At 42.9% G+C, this 19,265-nt stretch overlaps 1 protein-coding gene across 7 annotated transcripts in view; it reads left to right on the forward strand.

Annotated features, from left to right (window-relative positions):
• DOCK6 (dedicator of cytokinesis 6) overlaps positions 1-19,265 on the forward strand; it is a 141,713-nt gene that overhangs the window by 55,634 nt on the left and 66,814 nt on the right. For all 7 annotated transcript variants that reach the window (XM_060763548.2, XM_060763547.2, XM_060763544.2 and 4 more), the window contains exons 12-21: positions 1,059-1,183; positions 1,967-2,060; positions 4,772-4,934; positions 11,762-11,879; positions 12,562-12,632; positions 12,913-13,051; positions 13,857-13,958; positions 15,459-15,545; positions 17,481-17,712; positions 18,216-18,374. In XM_060763548.2, the coding sequence (XP_060619531.2) occupies positions 1,059-1,183; positions 1,967-2,060; positions 4,772-4,934; positions 11,762-11,879; positions 12,562-12,632; positions 12,913-13,051; positions 13,857-13,958; positions 15,459-15,545; positions 17,481-17,712; positions 18,216-18,374 (1,290 nt within the window). The remainder of the gene's footprint in view (positions 1-1,058; positions 1,184-1,966; positions 2,061-4,771; positions 4,935-11,761; positions 11,880-12,561; positions 12,633-12,912; positions 13,052-13,856; positions 13,959-15,458; positions 15,546-17,480; positions 17,713-18,215; positions 18,375-19,265) is intronic.

Genomic DNA, 19,265 nt, shown 5'->3' on the forward strand with positions numbered 1-19,265 from the left:
CTGCATTGCCACGGAGAGCAGCTGGGGGTGTTGGCCCACTGGGCTTTCCCTTTCCCTCAATTCAAGGACCTCCTCTGCCCTTGCCACTTACCTCCTCTAAAGGATTGCCTAAGCCCAAGGAAGTGCCTCCAGACACTGACTCCTAGCAGCGCTGGGCGACGGCGTGCCTTGGATGTGCTCCCAGAGGCATGCTGAGAGCAGTAGGAGTCAGGGAACTACAGCTCCCAGCATGCCTCTGGGAGCACATTCAAGGCATGCTGTCGTTCAGTGCTGCTTGGAGTCGGTGTCTGGAGGCCCAAGGAAGCGTCTCCAGACGTGGACTCCAAGCAGCGCTGGGCGATGGCATGCCTTGGATGTGCTTCCAGAGGCATGCTGGGAGCAGTAGGATTCGGGGAACTACTACTCCTAGCATGCTTCTGGGAGCACATCCAAGGCACGCCATCGCCCAGCGCTGCTAGGAGTTGGCATTTGGAAGCACTTCCTTGAGCCTAGGCAAGCCCAGTGACCTTCAGAGGAGGTAAGCAGTGAGGGTGAGGAGGTCCTTGAATGGTGAGCAGCAGGGGCCACGGGGCATAGTCTTCGAAGAGGGGGGTAGTCTTAAACACCGAGTATATCCCTAACTGTATTTTATCATCAAAAGTTGGAGGGTCGTCTTATACCCCCCATCGCTTGTATTCCAGAATATATGGTACTTGCCTTGATCATATGATGAAACAGTACAGTCTATATTTGGCAAGCTGCATATCTTTTTAATGCTGAAATATGGGTCTTAGCATAAATTGTAAGAGTTTTGTCAAATTAAACAATGCGGTAATTAACAGCAACTACTGCAAGTTTTCTTGAGGGAAACTCATGTTTTATATTTTAAAAACATACCCCTTGAACTGATGGAGAATTGTTTGATTTTGAGAAGTTGCTAGGGAGGTCACTCTTTTTGCCATCCTGTAGATTTAGGACTAAAAAGCAGTGGTAGCAATTGTGGTAATGCTGTTCACTGCACTCTTGCTTCCTGCCTGATTATAATCCCTAGTTTTGGGGTACGTCCTCCTCTTTTCTAGACCGCAGAGGCACGTGGAATGAGCGCAAGAGGAAAGCATATGAGCGCATGAGTGTTGGGGAAGAGGTGTGCAGCTTTAACAACTTCCGCCCAGCTACCCTCACAGTCACCAACTTCTTCAAGCAGGTTTGTGTGGCAGAGGATAGATTTTCCGGCATTGGTTGACACAGGTTTAACTGTGGCATTGGGTTTTGGTGAGAAGTTTATACCTCTGAGGAGTCCATAAGAGAGCAACTATGAAGCCAGAAAGTTAAAAGCAATACAGTGAATGGGGTTCATCAATTACAGAAGCAGAGTAAAGCTTTAAATGTTTTCTTGAAAGAACTATATTTCTATTTAGGAAAGTTAGATCTTAGCTGTCTCACTATCAATCTCTCTGGAGATATGTTGTCTCTCTCCATGTTTACAGGAGACAAACACAATAGAGGACTTGGGGGCTTGCCGTGTGATCAGGAACTTTGAATTAAAAGTTTGAATTTTTCATTGTGTCAGAAGCAGCTTGAGAAACTGCAAGTTGTTTCTGGTGTGAGAGAATTGGCCCACTGCAGAGACATTGCCCAGGGGATGCCGTAGTTGTTACCATGCTGCGGGAGGCTTCTCTCGTGTCCCTGCATAGGAAGCTGGAGCTGACAGATGGGAGTTCATCCCGTCTCGTGAATTCAAACCGCTGACCTTCATGTCAGCAGTTCAGCTGGCACAAGGGTTTAACCCATTGCCCCACCGCAGCGCCTAAAGTTTGAATTAAAAGAGGCCTTTTTTTGTTGGGCAGTTATTCCAACCTGTTATGGGAACTAAGACTTGGCAGTCTTGCGAAAGCAGATGAGGACAAGAGAGAGAGTGTTACGGTCACTTAGGAAGTGACTGTGACACTTGGTTTCAACCACTTTTAATTTTTCTCCTAACTTTTAGGAAGGTGATCGCCTCAGTGATGAGGACTTGTACAAGTTCCTGGTGGATATGAGACGACCATCCTCTGTCCTTAGGCGTCTCCGACCTGTCACAGGTAAGGTGACCTGGCAATCCTCATTTGATCTTTGACGCAACTATTTGCTATAACATGGGGAAATACTTTGGGCTAGCCAGAGTAGTTGTTGTAGGGAACAACAAGAAAGGCTTGTATGGCGTTTGCAAAAGATAAATTCTCCTTTGGACGTCACCCTTTATGGGCCAGAGTCTGCATTGTCAGAAATATAAAATGGACACATATCTATCCTGAGAAAAGAGAAAAGGAAAAGCTATGTATGTTTTTAATATATAAAGCCCCTGTTTTTTGTGTAAAAACATATGATAATGTTTTACCAAAGCAAATCCAAAAGATGCATTAAATTAAGATGTAATAGTTATATTTATAAACTGACCCTCTTCTCACTTTATAAAAGCTACAGTATTCAAAAGACAGCAACAAAATGGAATGAAACAAACACAGTTATAACAATTGTATACAATGAAAACAAAAGTCAGTGTCACAGTATAAGGAGAAAATGACATTAAAACTCAGTGAAGCATTATAAGCTTCCCTGTTTCTCTAGAAGGAATTGCTTTTATTATCTTAGAGAAGGTTTTCAATTATTGGGATATTGCTACAGCTAACACCCTTCATCAAGTGTGATCCTGTCTAATTCTTCTAAGTGAGAAGATCCGTAACAGGGACTACAGTGAAGAGCAGGTTGTTGCTGGTGATCTTTCAGATAGATATGTGTTTATGGCTTTATAGGTAAACAATGTAATTATGCTGGAAAGTAAATTAGAAACCAGTGGAGCAGATCCGTGGCCAGTGCTGCTTGGCCTGTAAAATGCACATCAAACAACAGTCTATCTGCTGGGTTTTGCACTAACTGTGATTTCTGAACATTTTTTTCAGAGATGGTTCTATAGAGAGTAACTTAATTAAGACATTAAACACTATACCCAGGTCCTATTTCACAAAGAAGTGGTGTAACTGATACATAAGTGAAAGCTGTGTAATCTACACTGCCATGTAATGCAGTTTGAAAATGCAGTTTAACTGCATTGAGCTGAATTATATGGCTGTGTAGACCCATATAATGCAGTTCAATGTAGTAAAACTCCACTAGTCTTGGCTGTTGCCTCTGACCTTCTAGGAGTAGTGTTGATTCCAAGCTATTCATTTCAAACTTTAGAATGAGTGCTACCGTTCCAAACAGATTGTGCCACCAACTGTTGGTTGGTCTGTCTGTTGAACAGCAAGATTTCTGTCCTTCTTGAATTCATCCTCAGTTTTTTTAAAAACTCATATCCAGTTCTTTGGAACTTTAATGCAACAATCCAGGACTTCTTACACGCTCCTAGGCACCCATTCAAAAAGGAGACCTGGAACTGGGCACCCACAGCACAATATGTACATTTTAACTCTCAAACTCTAGCACAGTGTTTCTCAACCTGGGGGTCGGGACCCCTGTGGGGGGGGGGGGGTAGTAAGGAGGTATCAGAGGGGTCACCAAAGACCATCAGATAATAGAGTATTTTCTGTTGGTTATGTGAGTTCTGTGTGGGAAGTTTGGCCAAATTCTGTCGTTGTTAGAGCTCAGAATGCTCTTTGTAGATGAACAATCTCAACAACTACAACTTCCAAATGTCAAGGTCTATTTTCCCCAAACTCCACCAGTGTTCACATTTGGGCATATTGAATATTTGTGCCAAGTTTGGTCCCGATCCATCACTGTTTGAGTCCGTAGTGCTCCCTGACTGTAGGTAAACTACAACCCCAAAACTCAAGGTGGAAGGGTTTGTGGGCTCCAAAGCTCACCAAACCCTTCCACTATTTTCTTTTGGTCATGGGAGTTCTGTGTGCTAAGTTTGGTTCAATTCCATCGTTGGTGGAGTCCAGGATGCTCTTTGATTGTAGGTGAACTATAAATCCCAGCAACTACAACTCAAATGATAAACTCAATCCCACCAGCATTTGGGCATATCTGGTATTTGTGCTGAATTTTGTCCAGTGATTGAAAATACATCCTGCATAACAGATATGGTATTTACATTACGATTCATAACAGTAGTAAAATTATAGTTGTGAAGTAGCAACAAAAATAATTTTATGGATGGGGGTCACCATACATGAGGAACTATATTAAGGGGTCACGGCATTAGGAAGGTTGAGAATCACTGCTCTAGCACATTTTCTCTAGTGGCTCCATGTAGAAATTAAACAGTTATACCACTATCTCTGAATCCAACAAGACAAATAGAGAGTGTCCTGTCTGTCTCATTGTGACGTACTCAAAAACAGGATAGAGGTTTCTTTGCTCATCATGGACATGGGTCTGAGGACTCGGACATGGATGTTTTGTGCTTATAAAGTGCTGGACAACCTGGAGGTGGCAGAAGTCATTCAGAAGGCAATCCTGCAGCTTGGAGCTGTCACATATTCCTAACCTAGACTGTGATGTTATGCTCTGGCAAAGCAATCTGAATTCTGAATAATTACATGCATTGTTGACTTGCTGCACCTTTTTGTCTCTGCTGTAGCCATTCTGTGTGTGTGCTATTTGTGTCTGTGTATATATATAGAAAAAGCCTTTTCTCTCTAGCTTTGCCCTCACGTGTGATGTAATGGAGATACAGAAAGAACAAGAACTCCTTTGTCCTGCAATTCTTCACCCCAGGACCAACCATTTTCAGCCTTGCGTCTTCGTGTCAGGCTGTTATTTTTTGTGTGCGAGACCTTCTTACCCATATGTTTCTGCAACGCAGCCCAGCTCAAGATCGACATTTCACCAGTACCAGAGAACCCCCATTACTGTTTGTCCCCTGAACTTCTGCACGTCCAGCCTTATCCTGACCTCCGTGTCCGACCCACTAAGGAGATCCTTGAGTTCCCAGTCAGGGAAGTCTACACACCTCACACAACATATAGGTGGGTGCACTTCATATCATAGGGCAGATTTAAGGCTGTAAGAGATTGGGGTTGGGAATCTGAGTCAAAGTATCTCCACTTTTATGCGTTATGGTGTTTAACTTCCCTGTCTTAGCTCTGCTTCTTGCAGTCTTGTGCTACTAAATTCTTCTGTATGTTTTAAAGTGGGAAAAACAAAAGGATGCAACTGAAGTCTATAGTTCCAGAGGATTAAGGCAATCCATTAAAAGAAAAGAAAAATCTGCAGGGAAATATCAAGTTTCTGAAACGTTCATGTCCATTTCCTTCATGCTCAGTTACCCCTTTCTCTGCTTTCCCTCTGTTGCCAGATCGTTTTGCAAACAACATATGTAGTTAGTAGGAAAGGATGGTAGTGGAGGGGACCGAATCTTAGATAATGGCAATAGTTTTGTCTTGCTGTTTCTGACAGTACTCAGTAGCACTTTTAAATGATGCCATGTATGTTTAGGTCTCTGCTGTCATGTGTCAGGATGTAGGTTTATCTGTAGCTTTGAATGCTCAGAATTGTCAGTGCCAAGACTTTGGCCTTAGCTGTTAGCAGCTGTTGTCATCAAACTAGGTACTAAGCCAGTTCCAGCATGAAGAAAGTAAAGTTTTAGTTCTCAAACAGGCACTGCAATGGCTTCATCCTGATGTTTGATTTCAGGAAGCAGGAATAGTACTTATCTCATTCTTAAGTCCTTTTGGTACCCAGGGCAGTGTTAGAGCACACAACCCCCACCAAACAGAGTAACATGCTCAAAGAAGAGAAATTATAAGCTCCTTGTGTCAGAATCATCTCGGATACAGCAGACAACTGTCAGATGGCATCTCTGTAATTTGCAAGGTTACTTCTGTTGCTTGTGTTCAGTTAAAAAGCTTCTTGGATGTTTTGCAGCTAACTCCAGTGCAAAGGTTACGTGGCGCCTCTTCCATCTGTGCAAGCTCAGCTGCAGATGGAACGTGCTTGTGATGAAGTTGGGCATTCCTCTCAGCTCACTCTTGATCCCTGAGCTAAACCCATTTCGATTCTTAGTCACAGCTCTCTTGCAGGATGCATGCAAATAGCTGTCACGAAGCTCCTACAGCCTTTAAAGATGATAACATGTGGTTTTCAGCTCTGAAGGCAGCAATCTTCTCTAGCTTCTTGATGTGTATTTTTCTACGGTGTCTTTTTCTACGTTCTCAGTGTTCACTTTGCCACCCGTATGGCTCTTCATCTAGAAAAACAAAACAAAAAAAAGGCATTTGACATGCCACATGCCAAACCTACCTTGCTTTGGATGTTTGTAGAACATGGAGAAATAGATTTGAGGGAATCATTCATGCAAATGGACGTCTGATGTCTTCCAGTGTCAGGGATCTAGACAGAGGTTCTCAACTTGGGGTCCCTAGATGTTTCTGGCCTACAACTCCCAGAAATCCCAGCCAGTTTACCAGCTGTTAGGATTTCTGGGAGTTGAAGGCCAAAAACATCTGGGGACCCCAGGTTGAGAACCACTGATCTAGGACTATTTAACCCCCTCCCCCACCACCACCACTTTTTTCATGGGTCTCATAAGGTGATGATATTGATGGGTAGGAAAAGTCCCCTACCTTATGCTATTGTCATATCTAGCAAACAGTAACTTCAAAAGAAAATCCCAGCATCCTGGCCACATTTAATAAATATGTAGCATCCTTCTCCAGGGACTATCTCCACCTGTCTTGCCTTGCCTGTTCTTGGATCCATTGTAGCTTTTCAGTCTGTTGAGTCATTTGCTGCTTCTGAGTATCTCCAAAGAGTAACTAGATGATTATATTATGCTGTTTCAAATGTGCTTGCTTGCAGGAGACCTGGAAGGGGGATATTTTATTTCATATATTTATATCCTGACCTTCTCCCCACAAGGGGGACTCAGCGTGGCCTCACATGAGCATCAGAGGATGCTAACAGCATAAATACCATAAAATTACAATTAACAATAAAATCATTTTAAAACATTATACATCATCATCAGTAAAATTTAACAATTAATTAATAGATTAACGTGCCAGTAAAACCAAGCCGAGCCAGGAGAATCCATGTCGCAAAATCCAATTTTACTTTTCCTATTGCCTCTGGCCTCTAATCAAACGGCTGGTCCCAGAGCCAGGTCTTCAGTTGTCTTCTAAAGGACAGGAGGGAGGGGTCAACCTGATATCCTTAGGGACAGAGTTCCACAGATGGGGGGGGGGGGGCACTGCCAAGAAGGCCCTGTCTCTTGTCCCTACCAACCGTGTTTTTGAGAGTGGTGGGATTGAGAGCAGGGCCTCTCCTGTTGATCTTAAGCTTCGTGATGGTTCATAGCAGGAGATACGTTCGGACGGGTAATCTGGGCCAGAACCATTCAGGAATTTAAAGGTTAAAACCAGCAGTTTGAATTGTGCCCGGAAGTTAATCGGCAGCTAGTGGAGCTGCCGCAACAGAGGAGTGGTACGCTCCCTGTATGCAGCTCCAGTTATTAATCTGTGCTCCGACTGCTGGACTAATTGGAGCTTCCGAGAAGTTTTCAAAGGCAGCCCCATGTAGAGAGCGTTGCGGTAGTCTATTCGGGATGTAACCAGAGCGTGAACCACCGTGGCCACGTCAGACTTCCCAAGGAACAGGTACAGCTGCCGCACAAGCTTTAATTGTGCAAAAGCTCTCCCGGCCACCGCTGAGACCTGGAGTTCCAGGCTCAGCGATGATATCACTTAGCAACAAAGGCTAACAACTTTCTGTTTCTCCCTTGCTAGAAGTTTCTGATGTTTCATTGGCCCTCATTTACAAGCCTACAGTAACTGCTTACCTCTGAGCTGTCAGTATAGCAACATCTCTTGGGCCTTCTTGAGAAGGGCTGTGCCTTCATATTTGTTGTCTCATGCTACCTAGCAAAGCTTGACAGTATCTCTAATACAATTATGTTCTCATCTTGGCCCTCTGGCCTCAGGGGGTGCCAGATAGCTACTGTTACAGCTGGAATGGGTGATGCCTTCATGAATCATGTAGGATGCTGACTTTCCCCATCACCATTGCAAGCATAGCAGTGATGATGCCACTGCTGATCCTTTACAAGGTGATTCTCAAGAGAGACATTTGTTTGCAAGAAATGCCCTTCTTGGCTGTTTTTGGCACTGGATAACAAGTACCTAGTAATAATGGCACACTGAGCTCTGACAGCCCTAATCCTTCCCCCTCCAAAGCCCCTGCTGTTTATGCTGTTAAAGCAGACGGCACCTTAAAAGAGATTTGGATAAGCTGAAAATAAGCTTATGAGCTTAAAACAGTTTCTGGATCTGGCTTGGAAAGCATTTTCTCCCTGTAATGTAACAAGATTGCTGTTGCTGAGAAGATTCCAAGCAATTGAGTGATTCTTTTAAGAGAGCTGGAAGGATTCCCCTGCAGTTGGCATAATATGTGGCATGCTGTGCCTAGCGGTGTCACGTGCCTTGTCATTGCCAGCTGGATGTGTTCTCCTGTAGAAGGGGCCCCTTAGGAGGGCTCACAGGAGAAAGGGGAATACATGTGTCTGAAAAAAGATGCAACATTTTAGTGTAAAATGGATTGTCCTTCTTGTGTGGAAGCCAAGAGACTCTGTGCATGAGCAGTGCAGTGTGGAGTTGTTCAGAGCCATTGAACAAATCCTGTCCTCTTACCAGTTCAAGAAAATCTGGCTTGGTCCCTCTTTGTGTCTGCTCTTGGTGTGATCATGCAGACAAGAATTTGGAGTAAAGTGGGCTAAGTGGAGAGGCCCTCCTTTTTTTGACACATTATAGAAAAGCAAAGAATCAACATATATAGAGGCAGCTAGCATTTTAGAGAGCCACAGCAATTGAGGCACAGCTGGCTGAGTGTCAGCTGCATTAAGATCACTCTGACCAAAAGGTCATGAATTCGAAGCCAGCCCAGGTTGGAGTGGGTTTCCAACCAATTGTGTAGCCTGTTGTCGACCTTTGCAACCCGAAAGACAGTTGCATCTGGCAAGTAGGAAAATTAGGTACCACTTTGTGTGAGGAGGCTAAATTAACTAATTTATGACACCATAAAAAAGACTCCAGCAAAGCACTCCAGCAAAAGCATGCGGGGAATGCGGAAGTACTTCATCAGCATTGCAGATAGACGATGAAAGCGACAGCTCCCCTGGCAGCCAGAAAAGTTAAATAGCCTCTGTGTATGTCTGTATACGTTGTTTGTCAAAATTGGCATTGAATGTTTGCCATATATGTGTACACTGTAATCCGCCCTGGGTCCCCTGCGGGGTGAGAAGGGCGGAATATAAATACTGCAAATAATAAATAAATAATTGGGATGGCCACTTAAAATGCCCTCTGAATGAGAGATGAAAGGTTACCTTCAGAGCAGCAACTTTTCCTTCCTGACCTTGGAAATCTCGTTTTTCCATGAATGATAGCATCTCTTCAAGAGCCTTCAGTCGGTGTGCCAAGTTTTGCTGCCCCACAAACACTCCCTGCAGCACTTCCTCGTATCTCTGCGCCTCCTTCTTCAGCGCTGTGTCTTGAGCCTATTTGGTGAAGAGTGGAGAGATTAGAAAGAGAGGTGAAGGGAAAGGCGGTGGCTGTTGGAATTGTTGATTTTGGGAGTGGAATTTAGAGAAACAAGGCTGCAAAATTACAGCTTCAGGTGGAGAGTGGCGATAGGGATGAATGCCCTTGTGCTCCTTTATTAAAGCATGGAGAGTTGCTCTTTAAAATGAATGGTTTCTAATAATAATAATAATAATAATAGTAATATTTATTTATTTGTACCCCGCTACCATCTCCCCAAGGGACTCGGTGTGGCTTACATGAGGCCAAGCCCACAGCACATCAATAAACAAAGGTGATAACAAATAATCAATACAAAACAGATAAAATAAAATAAAACTCAAAAACAAAAAATACACAATAAGCAATAAACAATATTAATAACAATAACATACAGCATTTAAAAACTAATGGCTGGGCCAAATGTAATAATTAAAATTTAAAATGCTGGGCATGAACAAGGTAAGGTAAGCTAGGATAGGGTTTTCAAAGAAAGATGAGGGCGCGCAGACCACCCTAAATCAATATTAAAGTGCATTTGAGGACATATTGCTAAGAGTTTTCCTATTCTGGGAAGGCACACTGGTACAACCACATTTTCAGGCTCCTCCTAAAGACTGCCAGCGTTGGGGCACGTCTGATGTCCTTAGGGAGTGAATTCCAGAGTCGAGGGGCCACCACCGAGAAGGCCCTCTCCCTCGTCCCCACCAATCGCGCCTGCAATTAAAAGGCAAGGAACAGTTTGTAACTTGTGTTGTTTGCTTTATTTGGAGGGGGAATTCACCAAAAGCAGTAAGAAATGGCTTAAAATAATGAGGGGAGTTAATCCTCACAGAAGGTTCCACCCCAGATTATTTCCCCACTCTCTCCAGTAATGCTATGTGTTACTTCAGTGTCCTTATATTATTTTAAAAAAGCAGAGGTCCCTCCTCCCTTCCTCCCTTTATAGTAATGTTGTTCCTTGTAACATTCAACTCCAAGCTCTGGCTGCTAACTGTCATCCTATCATAGACTTCATTACATGGCTGTGTTGCTGCCTCTGATACTGTCATTTAAACCCAGGTACCTGCAGCCTCTCCAAGATCATTCTGGTCTCATGTTGCTTCCGTTGGGCATTCTGTGCTTGGCGATGTAGTGTCTGCAAACCCTCCTCATAGATGTCAGTCCTGCGTCTGATCTTGTCAAGCTTCTGCGCTGTGGAGCCATAGAGCTCATGCAGTGCTGTACTAAACTGCATCACCCCATAGACCAGAATGTCGACTTCATTCTGCGGAGCCAGCTGCTGAGCACCAGTTAGGACAGGGGCAGCCATGGCTGCATAAGGGAGCAGGATGCTCAGGGAGAGGAACGTCAGCATTTCTGTGGCTGGCCCAGGAGAGAAGCAGAGCAACTGGAGTCTGTCCCTTATATAGGGAAGATACGAGGGGTCAGACAGGAAAGCAGCAGATGGTATTGATCTGAGATCTTTACCAAGCACTCCTCACCCTATGCCCTGACTCCTGATTTTTCCAGATCTTAATGAATCAGCAGTTATTTTGAATCTGGGATGTCGTCCCACATTTCACTGTCGGGGCATTGATCTCATAGTCCTGGGGCAGCCAAGTTTCACAAGACTGGCAGACAAGGATGGTAGCCAATTACAACAGGAAGCCAAGTTTCACAAAGCTTGCAAAGAGTGGGATCTGATTATAACAGGGCATTTGATGGTCAGCAACCCAACTATGGGTAAAATTTGTTCCGGCCTATTAGGTAAATGACTCCAGGAACTGGAAGGTTATGTGAATGCAGAATGTCTGCCCAAATGATGACCATGCTTGTCATGCCTGGGCTGGCAAGAGTAAGTATGGAGCAATGTTATGTAACGTGCTGCCCCTTGGAGCAGCTGACACAGAGGCACTGCCATGCCCGAGTTAATTAATAGGTTAATGATTTGATTTGAATAGGTTAATGGACATTCCAAGGTTTTAGGAAGTGCAATAATTCTTGAGGAAAACAACTTTAAGGGAAGAAGCAAACTTATCCCAGGGAAGACTGCCTTTGTGGGGATGTGCAGGATGGTGTTCCAAAGGTTCTCACTCTTCTGTAAATTCAGAACTAGTCCCTATTAAACTATTCTTAGTTCTTCTGAAGCTGGTGACAAATTTAGTTACTGATTTTCAGCAGTTATGGATTGATCTTTCACCTAAAGTGGGCGAAAGCAAAGGCAAGAGAATGTAAATATCTGTATACGTGCACTCACTTCCTCCCCATGCACCTGTGTAAAGTTTTCTTTTTTCTTACAGGAACTTGCTGTATGTTTACCCACAAAACCTGAACTTCAGCAGCCGCCAGGGCTCAGTGCGGAATATTGCCGTAAAGCTCCAGTTCATGGCTGGAGAGGACCCTAGCCAAGCTATGCCAGTGCGTGAGACTAACTCTCTGCTACTTGTCTCTTCAGATCCTTTGTAGCTTTGTTGGCTTTGTGAAGCAAATGGAAGCCAAGGGAGGGAAGATGTTCACATGGTGGGTGCTGCATTAACACAGGACATTCCAGCTTGTCAATATCTCTCTTCAGTTCTGGGCACCACAGTTGAAGAGAGATATTGACAAGCTGGAATGTGTCCAGAGGAGGGCGACTATTATTATTATTATTATTATCAATCAATCAATCAATCAATCAATGATTTATTATGGTCTTTGACCTGCACAGTATAAAATGGGGCACAGGTGCCCAAGGAAGGGAATCGCAGTTCCCAAGTAGGTCAGATAAAAAGCAGATTAAAAACATGTTATAAAAGAGACAAGATTAAAAAGCAGACTAAACTTACAGTTTATTATTATTATTATATTACTTTCTGAATTGATGACTAACAAAAAAAAATTATCATACAGAGACGTGAAGGGGGGAGATTTTCAATCTTTCCTTCCTTCCCTCCCTTCCTCCCCCACCCCCAGGAGACCACTGCCCATGTGGGAAACATTTAGACAAGTATTAGAAGGAGCTTCTTTCAGTGATGTGTCAGAGCCCTCCTCTCTATGGCTGGCTGGATTTCATGCTCCTCATCTCTAGCCAATACTGTTTTCATCTTTCCTAACACCCCAGGTTATCTTTGGAAAATCGAGTTGCAGTGAATTTGCAAAAGAGGCCTACACAGCGGTTGTGTACCATAACAAGTGAGTGTAAAGCAATAAGAGTGGTGGACAAGATACTTGTTGCGGAAGGGATGGGTGAGCTGGTTGGATGGTTAGGATGATGGGTGCTCTTGATTAGAAAAGAGGCTTCCCAATGGTCAGAGATCTCCTATGTGCTTCCCTTATTGCAACAGCCTTCGCTCTTTTGGAAATGAATAATTACATTCTTCATCCCAGTTGTCATCTCTGGGAGTCTGGAACCCTTTCTCAGCCAGTGCTATGTCTCAGTGGATTAATGGGATGTCTATCACCCCATCCCTAGATCTCCTGAATTCTGTGAGGAGTTCAAGCTGAAGATCCCAGCCAACCTGACAGACAACCACCACTTACTCTTCACCTTTTACCATATCAGCTGTCAGCAGAAGCAGAACACACCTCTGGAGACTCCAGTGGGCTACACAGTAAGCAAATGCAAAACTGTCTGAGATCCACAGCTTAGAGCAGGGGTCCTCAAACTAAGGCCCGGGGGCCGGATACGGCCCTCCAAGGTCATTTACCCGGGCCCTCGCTCAGGATCAACCTAAGTCTGAAACAACTTGAAAGCACACAACAACAACAACCCTTTCTCATCAGCCAAAAGCAGGCCTACACTTCTCATTGAAATGCTAATAAGTTTAATTATTTTATTGTTTTAAAGTGTTTTTTTGCACTGCAAATACAATATGTGCAATGTGCATAGGAATTCATGTTTTGTTTTGTTTTTCCAAATTATAATCCGGCCCTCCAAAAGTTTGAGGGACGGTGATCTGGCCCTCTGTTTAAAAAGTTTAAGGACCCCTGGCTTAGAGGCAGGCCTTCTACTTTTCCTCAGAATCGATCACATTCAAACTCCTGTGTCTCCTGTGATAGAGAGTGTCTGGTCATAGGACAGGAATACTATTTGTGTTAAGACCATGAAAAGCAACTTCTGCTAGACTGAGACACGGTGTCCTGATACTGTTTAAGATCATATGTTCAATTTGCCCAGTAGTGCCCTTTGAATCCCCTTCCAACTCCTGACATGAATTTCCCTGTTCATCAGTCAAGTATAGAAGACAGAAGAGCAGATTAATAATAACAATCTTTCTCTTATTTGGGAAATATTTGCTCTCTCTTTCTTAGTAATATTGGCACAAGCCACATGAGGGGAGGGTAATTTTTGTAAAAGGGTCACAGATGTAATTGCTCATCCCCTCTCTGGTCGTCTTTCTTCTTTTCTGTCTCTAGTGGATCCCCCTCATGCAGCATGGTCGGCTGAGGACAGGGCAGTTTTGCCTTCCTGTATCAGTGGACAAGCCTCCGCCCAGTTACTCAGTCCTCACCCCTGATGTAAGTAATGCATGTTTGCTTTAAGTCCAATGAATATGTGGAGTCTCATGAAGGGTGCTCACCAATGGTTCCACTTCACCCAGGAATGAAGTGACTAGTGAAGTGCTGTAGGGCTTGGTCATCGGCCCAGTACTGTTCAACATCTTTATTAATAACTTGGATGAAGTTTTAGAGGGCATGTTGATCAAGTTTGCGGATGACACCAAATTAAGAGTGATAGCCAATATTCCAGAGGACAGGATCAGGATTCAAAGGGCCTCAACAGATTAGAGAGTTGGACCAAAACTAACAAAATAATTAACAAAATGCATTTCAATGTACTTAGGCATTAAAAATGAAATGTACAAATAGGGAATGGAGGATGCCTGGCTCGATAGTAGTATGTATGGAAAAGTCTTAGTGGACAAAAAGTTGAACATGAGCCAACAATATCATGCTGTAAATAAAACAGCCAATGGGATTTTGGACTGCATCAAAAAGAGTATAGTGTCTACATCAAGGGAAGTCATGGTGTCCCTCATTCTTCTTCGGTTAGACCTCACATGGAACACTGTGTCCAATTCTGAAATTTAAAAGATATATAGACAAGCTGGAAGGTGTCCAGAGGAGCAGACTTAGAATAATAGAATCATAGAGTTGGAAGAGACCTCATGGGCCATCCAGTCCAACCCCCTGCCAAGAAGAAGGAATATTGCATTCAAAGCACCCCTGACAGTTCGCAATCCAGCCTCTGTTTAAAAGCTTCCAAAGAGGAAGCTTCTACCACACTCTGAGGCAGAGAGTTCCACTGCTAAATGGCTCTCCCAGTCAGGAAGTTCTTCCTCATGTTCAGATGGAATCTCCTTTCTTGTAGTTTGAAGCCATTGTTTCGCGTCCTAGTCTCCAAGGAAGCAGAAAACAAGCTTGCTCCCTCCTCCCTGTGGTTTCCTCTCACATATTTATACATGGCTATTTATACTTGTTTTCTGCTGCCCTTCAAACTAGGACTCAGAGCAGTAGGTTCAAACTACAGGAAAGGAGATTCCACCTGAACATTAGGAAGAACTTCCTGACCATATGAGCTGTTCAACAGCGGAACACTCTGCCTTGGACTGTTGTGGAAGCTCCTTCCTTGGACACTTTTAAACTGGATGGCCATCTGTCAGGGATAGTTTGATTGTGCTTTCCTGCAAGCCTTAGAACATGTGTGGAAAAATACTTCAATTTAAAAATGATCTTCAACAAGTGTTTCAAAAAATTCAAGTTCAATTGACATCCAAAAATTGGAGTGAAACAGACCATCCATGGCCTATGTGGTCTCTTCCAATTCTATTATATGATTCTATGATTCTTCATGTTCCCATTGAATCACATCCCCTCTATATCAAGCATACCCACTGTTAAGAAGGCATGGAACCCATTTTCTGCACTAAAGGAAGTATCTGCATTTCTTCTGACGGGAAGCATAAACAATGCCTAATTTTGCCCATAACTTTCCTTCTCCACTATGCTTCCTTACAGGTACAACTACCCGGAATGAAGTGGGTGGATAATCACAAAGGTGTTTTCAATGTGGAAGTCCTGGCAGTCTCTTCTGTCCACACTCAGGTAAAAGAAAAGTGAGGAGGAGAAATGAAGGGTTGGGTTCAGTTGAGTAGTTTTTATGGCACTTTCACTCCTCTATCAGCCTTGTTGTCCGCAGTCCTTGAACTTGAGCCTGAAAATGACCGCTAGCTCCCCTCTCGACCAGGGTTCCTCAAACCTTTTAAACAGAGGGCCAGGTCACAGTCCCTCAGACTGTTGGAGGGCCGGATTATAATTTGAAAGAAGGCTTGAATTAATTCCTATGCACACTGCACGTATCTTATTTGTAGTGCAAAAAAACACTTAAAATACAATAATTAAAACGAAGAAGAATCTTAACAAATATAAACTTATTAGTATTTCAGTGGGCAGTGTGGGCCTGCTTTTTGCTGATGAGATAGGATTGTTGTTGTGTGCTTTCAAGTCCTTTCAGACTTAGATTGACCCTGAGCGAGGGCCGGGCAAATGACCTTGGAGGGCCATATCTGGCCCTCAGGCCTTATTTTAAGGACCTCTGCTCTAGACACTATACCATTGCAAAGGTCCTTGATTCTCCAATATAATATTGTTGGAAATCTAAAATCAGGTTTTTTTTCTCAGCCAGTAAAATCAAGAAATACTTCCTTGAAAAATTTAAATTTTCCTTGACTACTTTAAATGTATGAAAAGTATGTGATGAGGAACTATACCTTTTGGGCTAGGATTCTGAGTTGGATTCAGTTTGGCAATTCTTTCCTAATATCTTTCAGCAATAATCTTAAATCCCACAAGGAAATAAGATTGAGGAAATCCTGCAATTTCCTTAATGCTTGGAACACATAGAATAGAATAGAATAGAATAGAATAGAATAGAATAGAATAGTGGGTTGTTGTAGGTTTTTCCGGGCTATATGGCCATGTTCTGGAGGCAATTTTTCTCCTGACGTTTCGCCTGCATCTATGGCAAGCATCCTCAGAGGTAGTGAGGTCTGTTGGAAGTAGGAAAAATGGGTTTATATATCTGTGGAATGACCAGGGTAATGTTTCAGCTGATCACCTTGGTTTGCATTCAATGGCCTGGAAGCGCCTGGGGGGAATCTCTTGTTGAGAGTGAATTGCTGTGCCTGATTGTTTACTCTCTGTTGTTTTGCTGTTGTAATTTTTGAGTTTTTTAATACTGGTAGCCAGATTTTGTTCATCTTCATGGTTTCCTCCTTTCTGTTGAAATTGTCCACATGCTTGTGGATTTCAATGGCTTCTCTGTATATAGAATAGAATAGCTTTATTTGTCACTGTGCTCTTGCACAACGAAATTATATGCCTTCCCTCACATACACCACAAAACAGCAAATCAATCCCTTCACACCACCACCACCACAACACAGCCATCAATGCCACATCAATACGCAACCATAGAGTTCAACATAGCTACAGCTCTAGGATGAAAACTAACCTTCAGTCTATTTGTCCTTGTCTTTGTTATCCCGTACCATTTGCCAGATGGCAATAATTCAAAAAAAGAATTTTGGGGCTTGCACAAATCTTGGCCTGGCCTTTTAAATTTTTAAATTGCTTTGAACAGGCAGGATTACTTTTAATATATGTGTGTTATGGCGACAATTTTTATGCTTATATTTTGTTTTGTTAATCTTATGATTATGCTGTTTTTTACTTTGTATGTTTTGTGATGTTACCTGGGAACCGCTCTGAGTCCCCTTGGGGAGATGGAGCGGTATATAAATAAATAATAATAATAATTATTATTATTATTATTATTATCATTATGCCGAATGAGATGGATCCCTAAGAATGGTCTGAGCTTTCTTAAGGCAGCGGGAATTATAAAGTTCTTCCAAAGAGAGGAGAGGGCAACCAATGATTTGCTGTGCAGAAGTGGTGACCCTGTACTGTATTAGTGATACCAATAAGGATTTTGAATGTTGAATTACATCCTAAACGGACCATCCTTTGCCCTGGCAGGACCCATTCCTGGACAAGTTCTTTACTCTGATCCATGTGCTTGAAGAATACACTTTCCCCTTTCGGCTAAAGGACGTGATCCTGACAGAGAACAACATGGAATCAGAATTGAAATCTAGCGTGGGCAACCTTCGGGTGGCTAGCCTAGAGTCCCTTGTTGCCTTTAGCCACCAGATCCTCAACAAGTTGATCCAACTCATTGTATACCCACCTGTCATCGCAGGACAGATTGGTGAGTGTCACAACATGTTCTCTTTGACGTCATATGTGTAGTTGGGTCGGCTGACAACCAGAAAGCAGTAGTGGAGGCTGGATCACAACAGTCATAATAAAAGAAAGGTAAAGACAGGATATGGGTAGAAAAAAATAGCCTCTGGAATAAATGCTGATTACATTGGAACCAGGAACAAATGTTTTTTTCAAAAAAAGCATGGCAGAAGAAAGAGATGAATACAACCATATCTGTGTGAGATTGATTTCATGAGCTCCTGTGAATGTCCCAAAACTTGCATGCTTAAATCCCATGTAATAAGAGATAAGAAGTGAGCTTGAGTGCCATCAAATCCCTTCCACCACACCATGCACACTCTGAATGTGGCAGCTGCCAGCATGTGTAAACAACTCAGCTCCCCATCCCTAGTCTTACAACCAGTTTCCGATCCCTCTCCCACCCCACATCCTCAGTGTTGGAGCAGACTTACACCTCTGCTCTTTTCTCTGCTTGGTTCTTATCAGTGAACTTGGGCCGTGCTGCCTTTGAAGCCATTGCTGTGATGGTGAACCAGATCCACAAGAGCCTGGAGAATAGCCAAGACCAACATGGTCGCAACCATCTTCTGGCCTCTTACATCTTCTATGTTTTCCGTTTGCCAGTCGCAGAGCTAAGCTTGCCAGGTAAGTCTTGGTATTTACTCAGGAGAGGGAATTGTGCTAAATGTTTTTCTTTTCTTAATGTTAAACTGTGCCTTTCCCCCTGGTATGTAGTTCAGGGAGATACATAGTTTTCAGAGTTGAGCAAAAAAAAAATTATATGAGCATCAAGAACCAGTCTGCAGTAGGACTCTGGAGAACAGGGTACAAACCCTTCACTGGCCATATAAAGCCACTGGGCGTCCTTGGACAAGTCATACTGTCTCCGCATCAGAGAGTTGCAAAGGCAAATTTTCTGTGAGCAAATCTTGACAAGAAAATTCTGTCTTTACTAGACATTTTTTTTCAAAAAACTAGATGGATGATGCAATTATGAGAAGATGGAGAGACTAATTACAATTGACATGCAAGAGACTAATTGCCCAGAAAGGATAAAAAATTGGAAGTCAATAAGAAGATTTTATTTTCATTTTCATTTTCTTTTTTTCCCTTTTTCTTTTCTTTTTTCTTATATTTTTCTCTGCCATACACACACACACATACACACTTTTCTACCATTTTCCCCATTTTTTCTTTCCCTTTCTTTTTTTCTATTTTCTATTTTTATTTCTTATTTCAATTTTTTGCCTTTCATTCCCCTTTAGCCCTTTTACTCCCACTCCCATTAGTAAGGAAACCTCCGTACCCCTTCTACCACAGTTAGCCTCCTTCCCTTTTTTCCTTTTTACCAATCTAATTTTCCTACCCCTTTTTACCTACCCCCTCCTACTCCCCTCTTTTTTTTCTTCATCCCCTTTTTTCCTTTTCTCCCCCCCCCCTTTTTTCCCCTAAACAATCAATAAAAATTATGTTTAAAAAATTCTGTGATAGGTTCAGTTTAAGTTAGAAACAAATCGAAGGAATACAAAAACGGCA

This window comes from Anolis sagrei, chromosome 2 (genome assembly GCF_037176765.1).
Source record: "Anolis sagrei isolate rAnoSag1 chromosome 2, rAnoSag1.mat, whole genome shotgun sequence".
Taxonomy (NCBI): Eukaryota; Metazoa; Chordata; class Lepidosauria; order Squamata; family Dactyloidae; genus Anolis; species Anolis sagrei.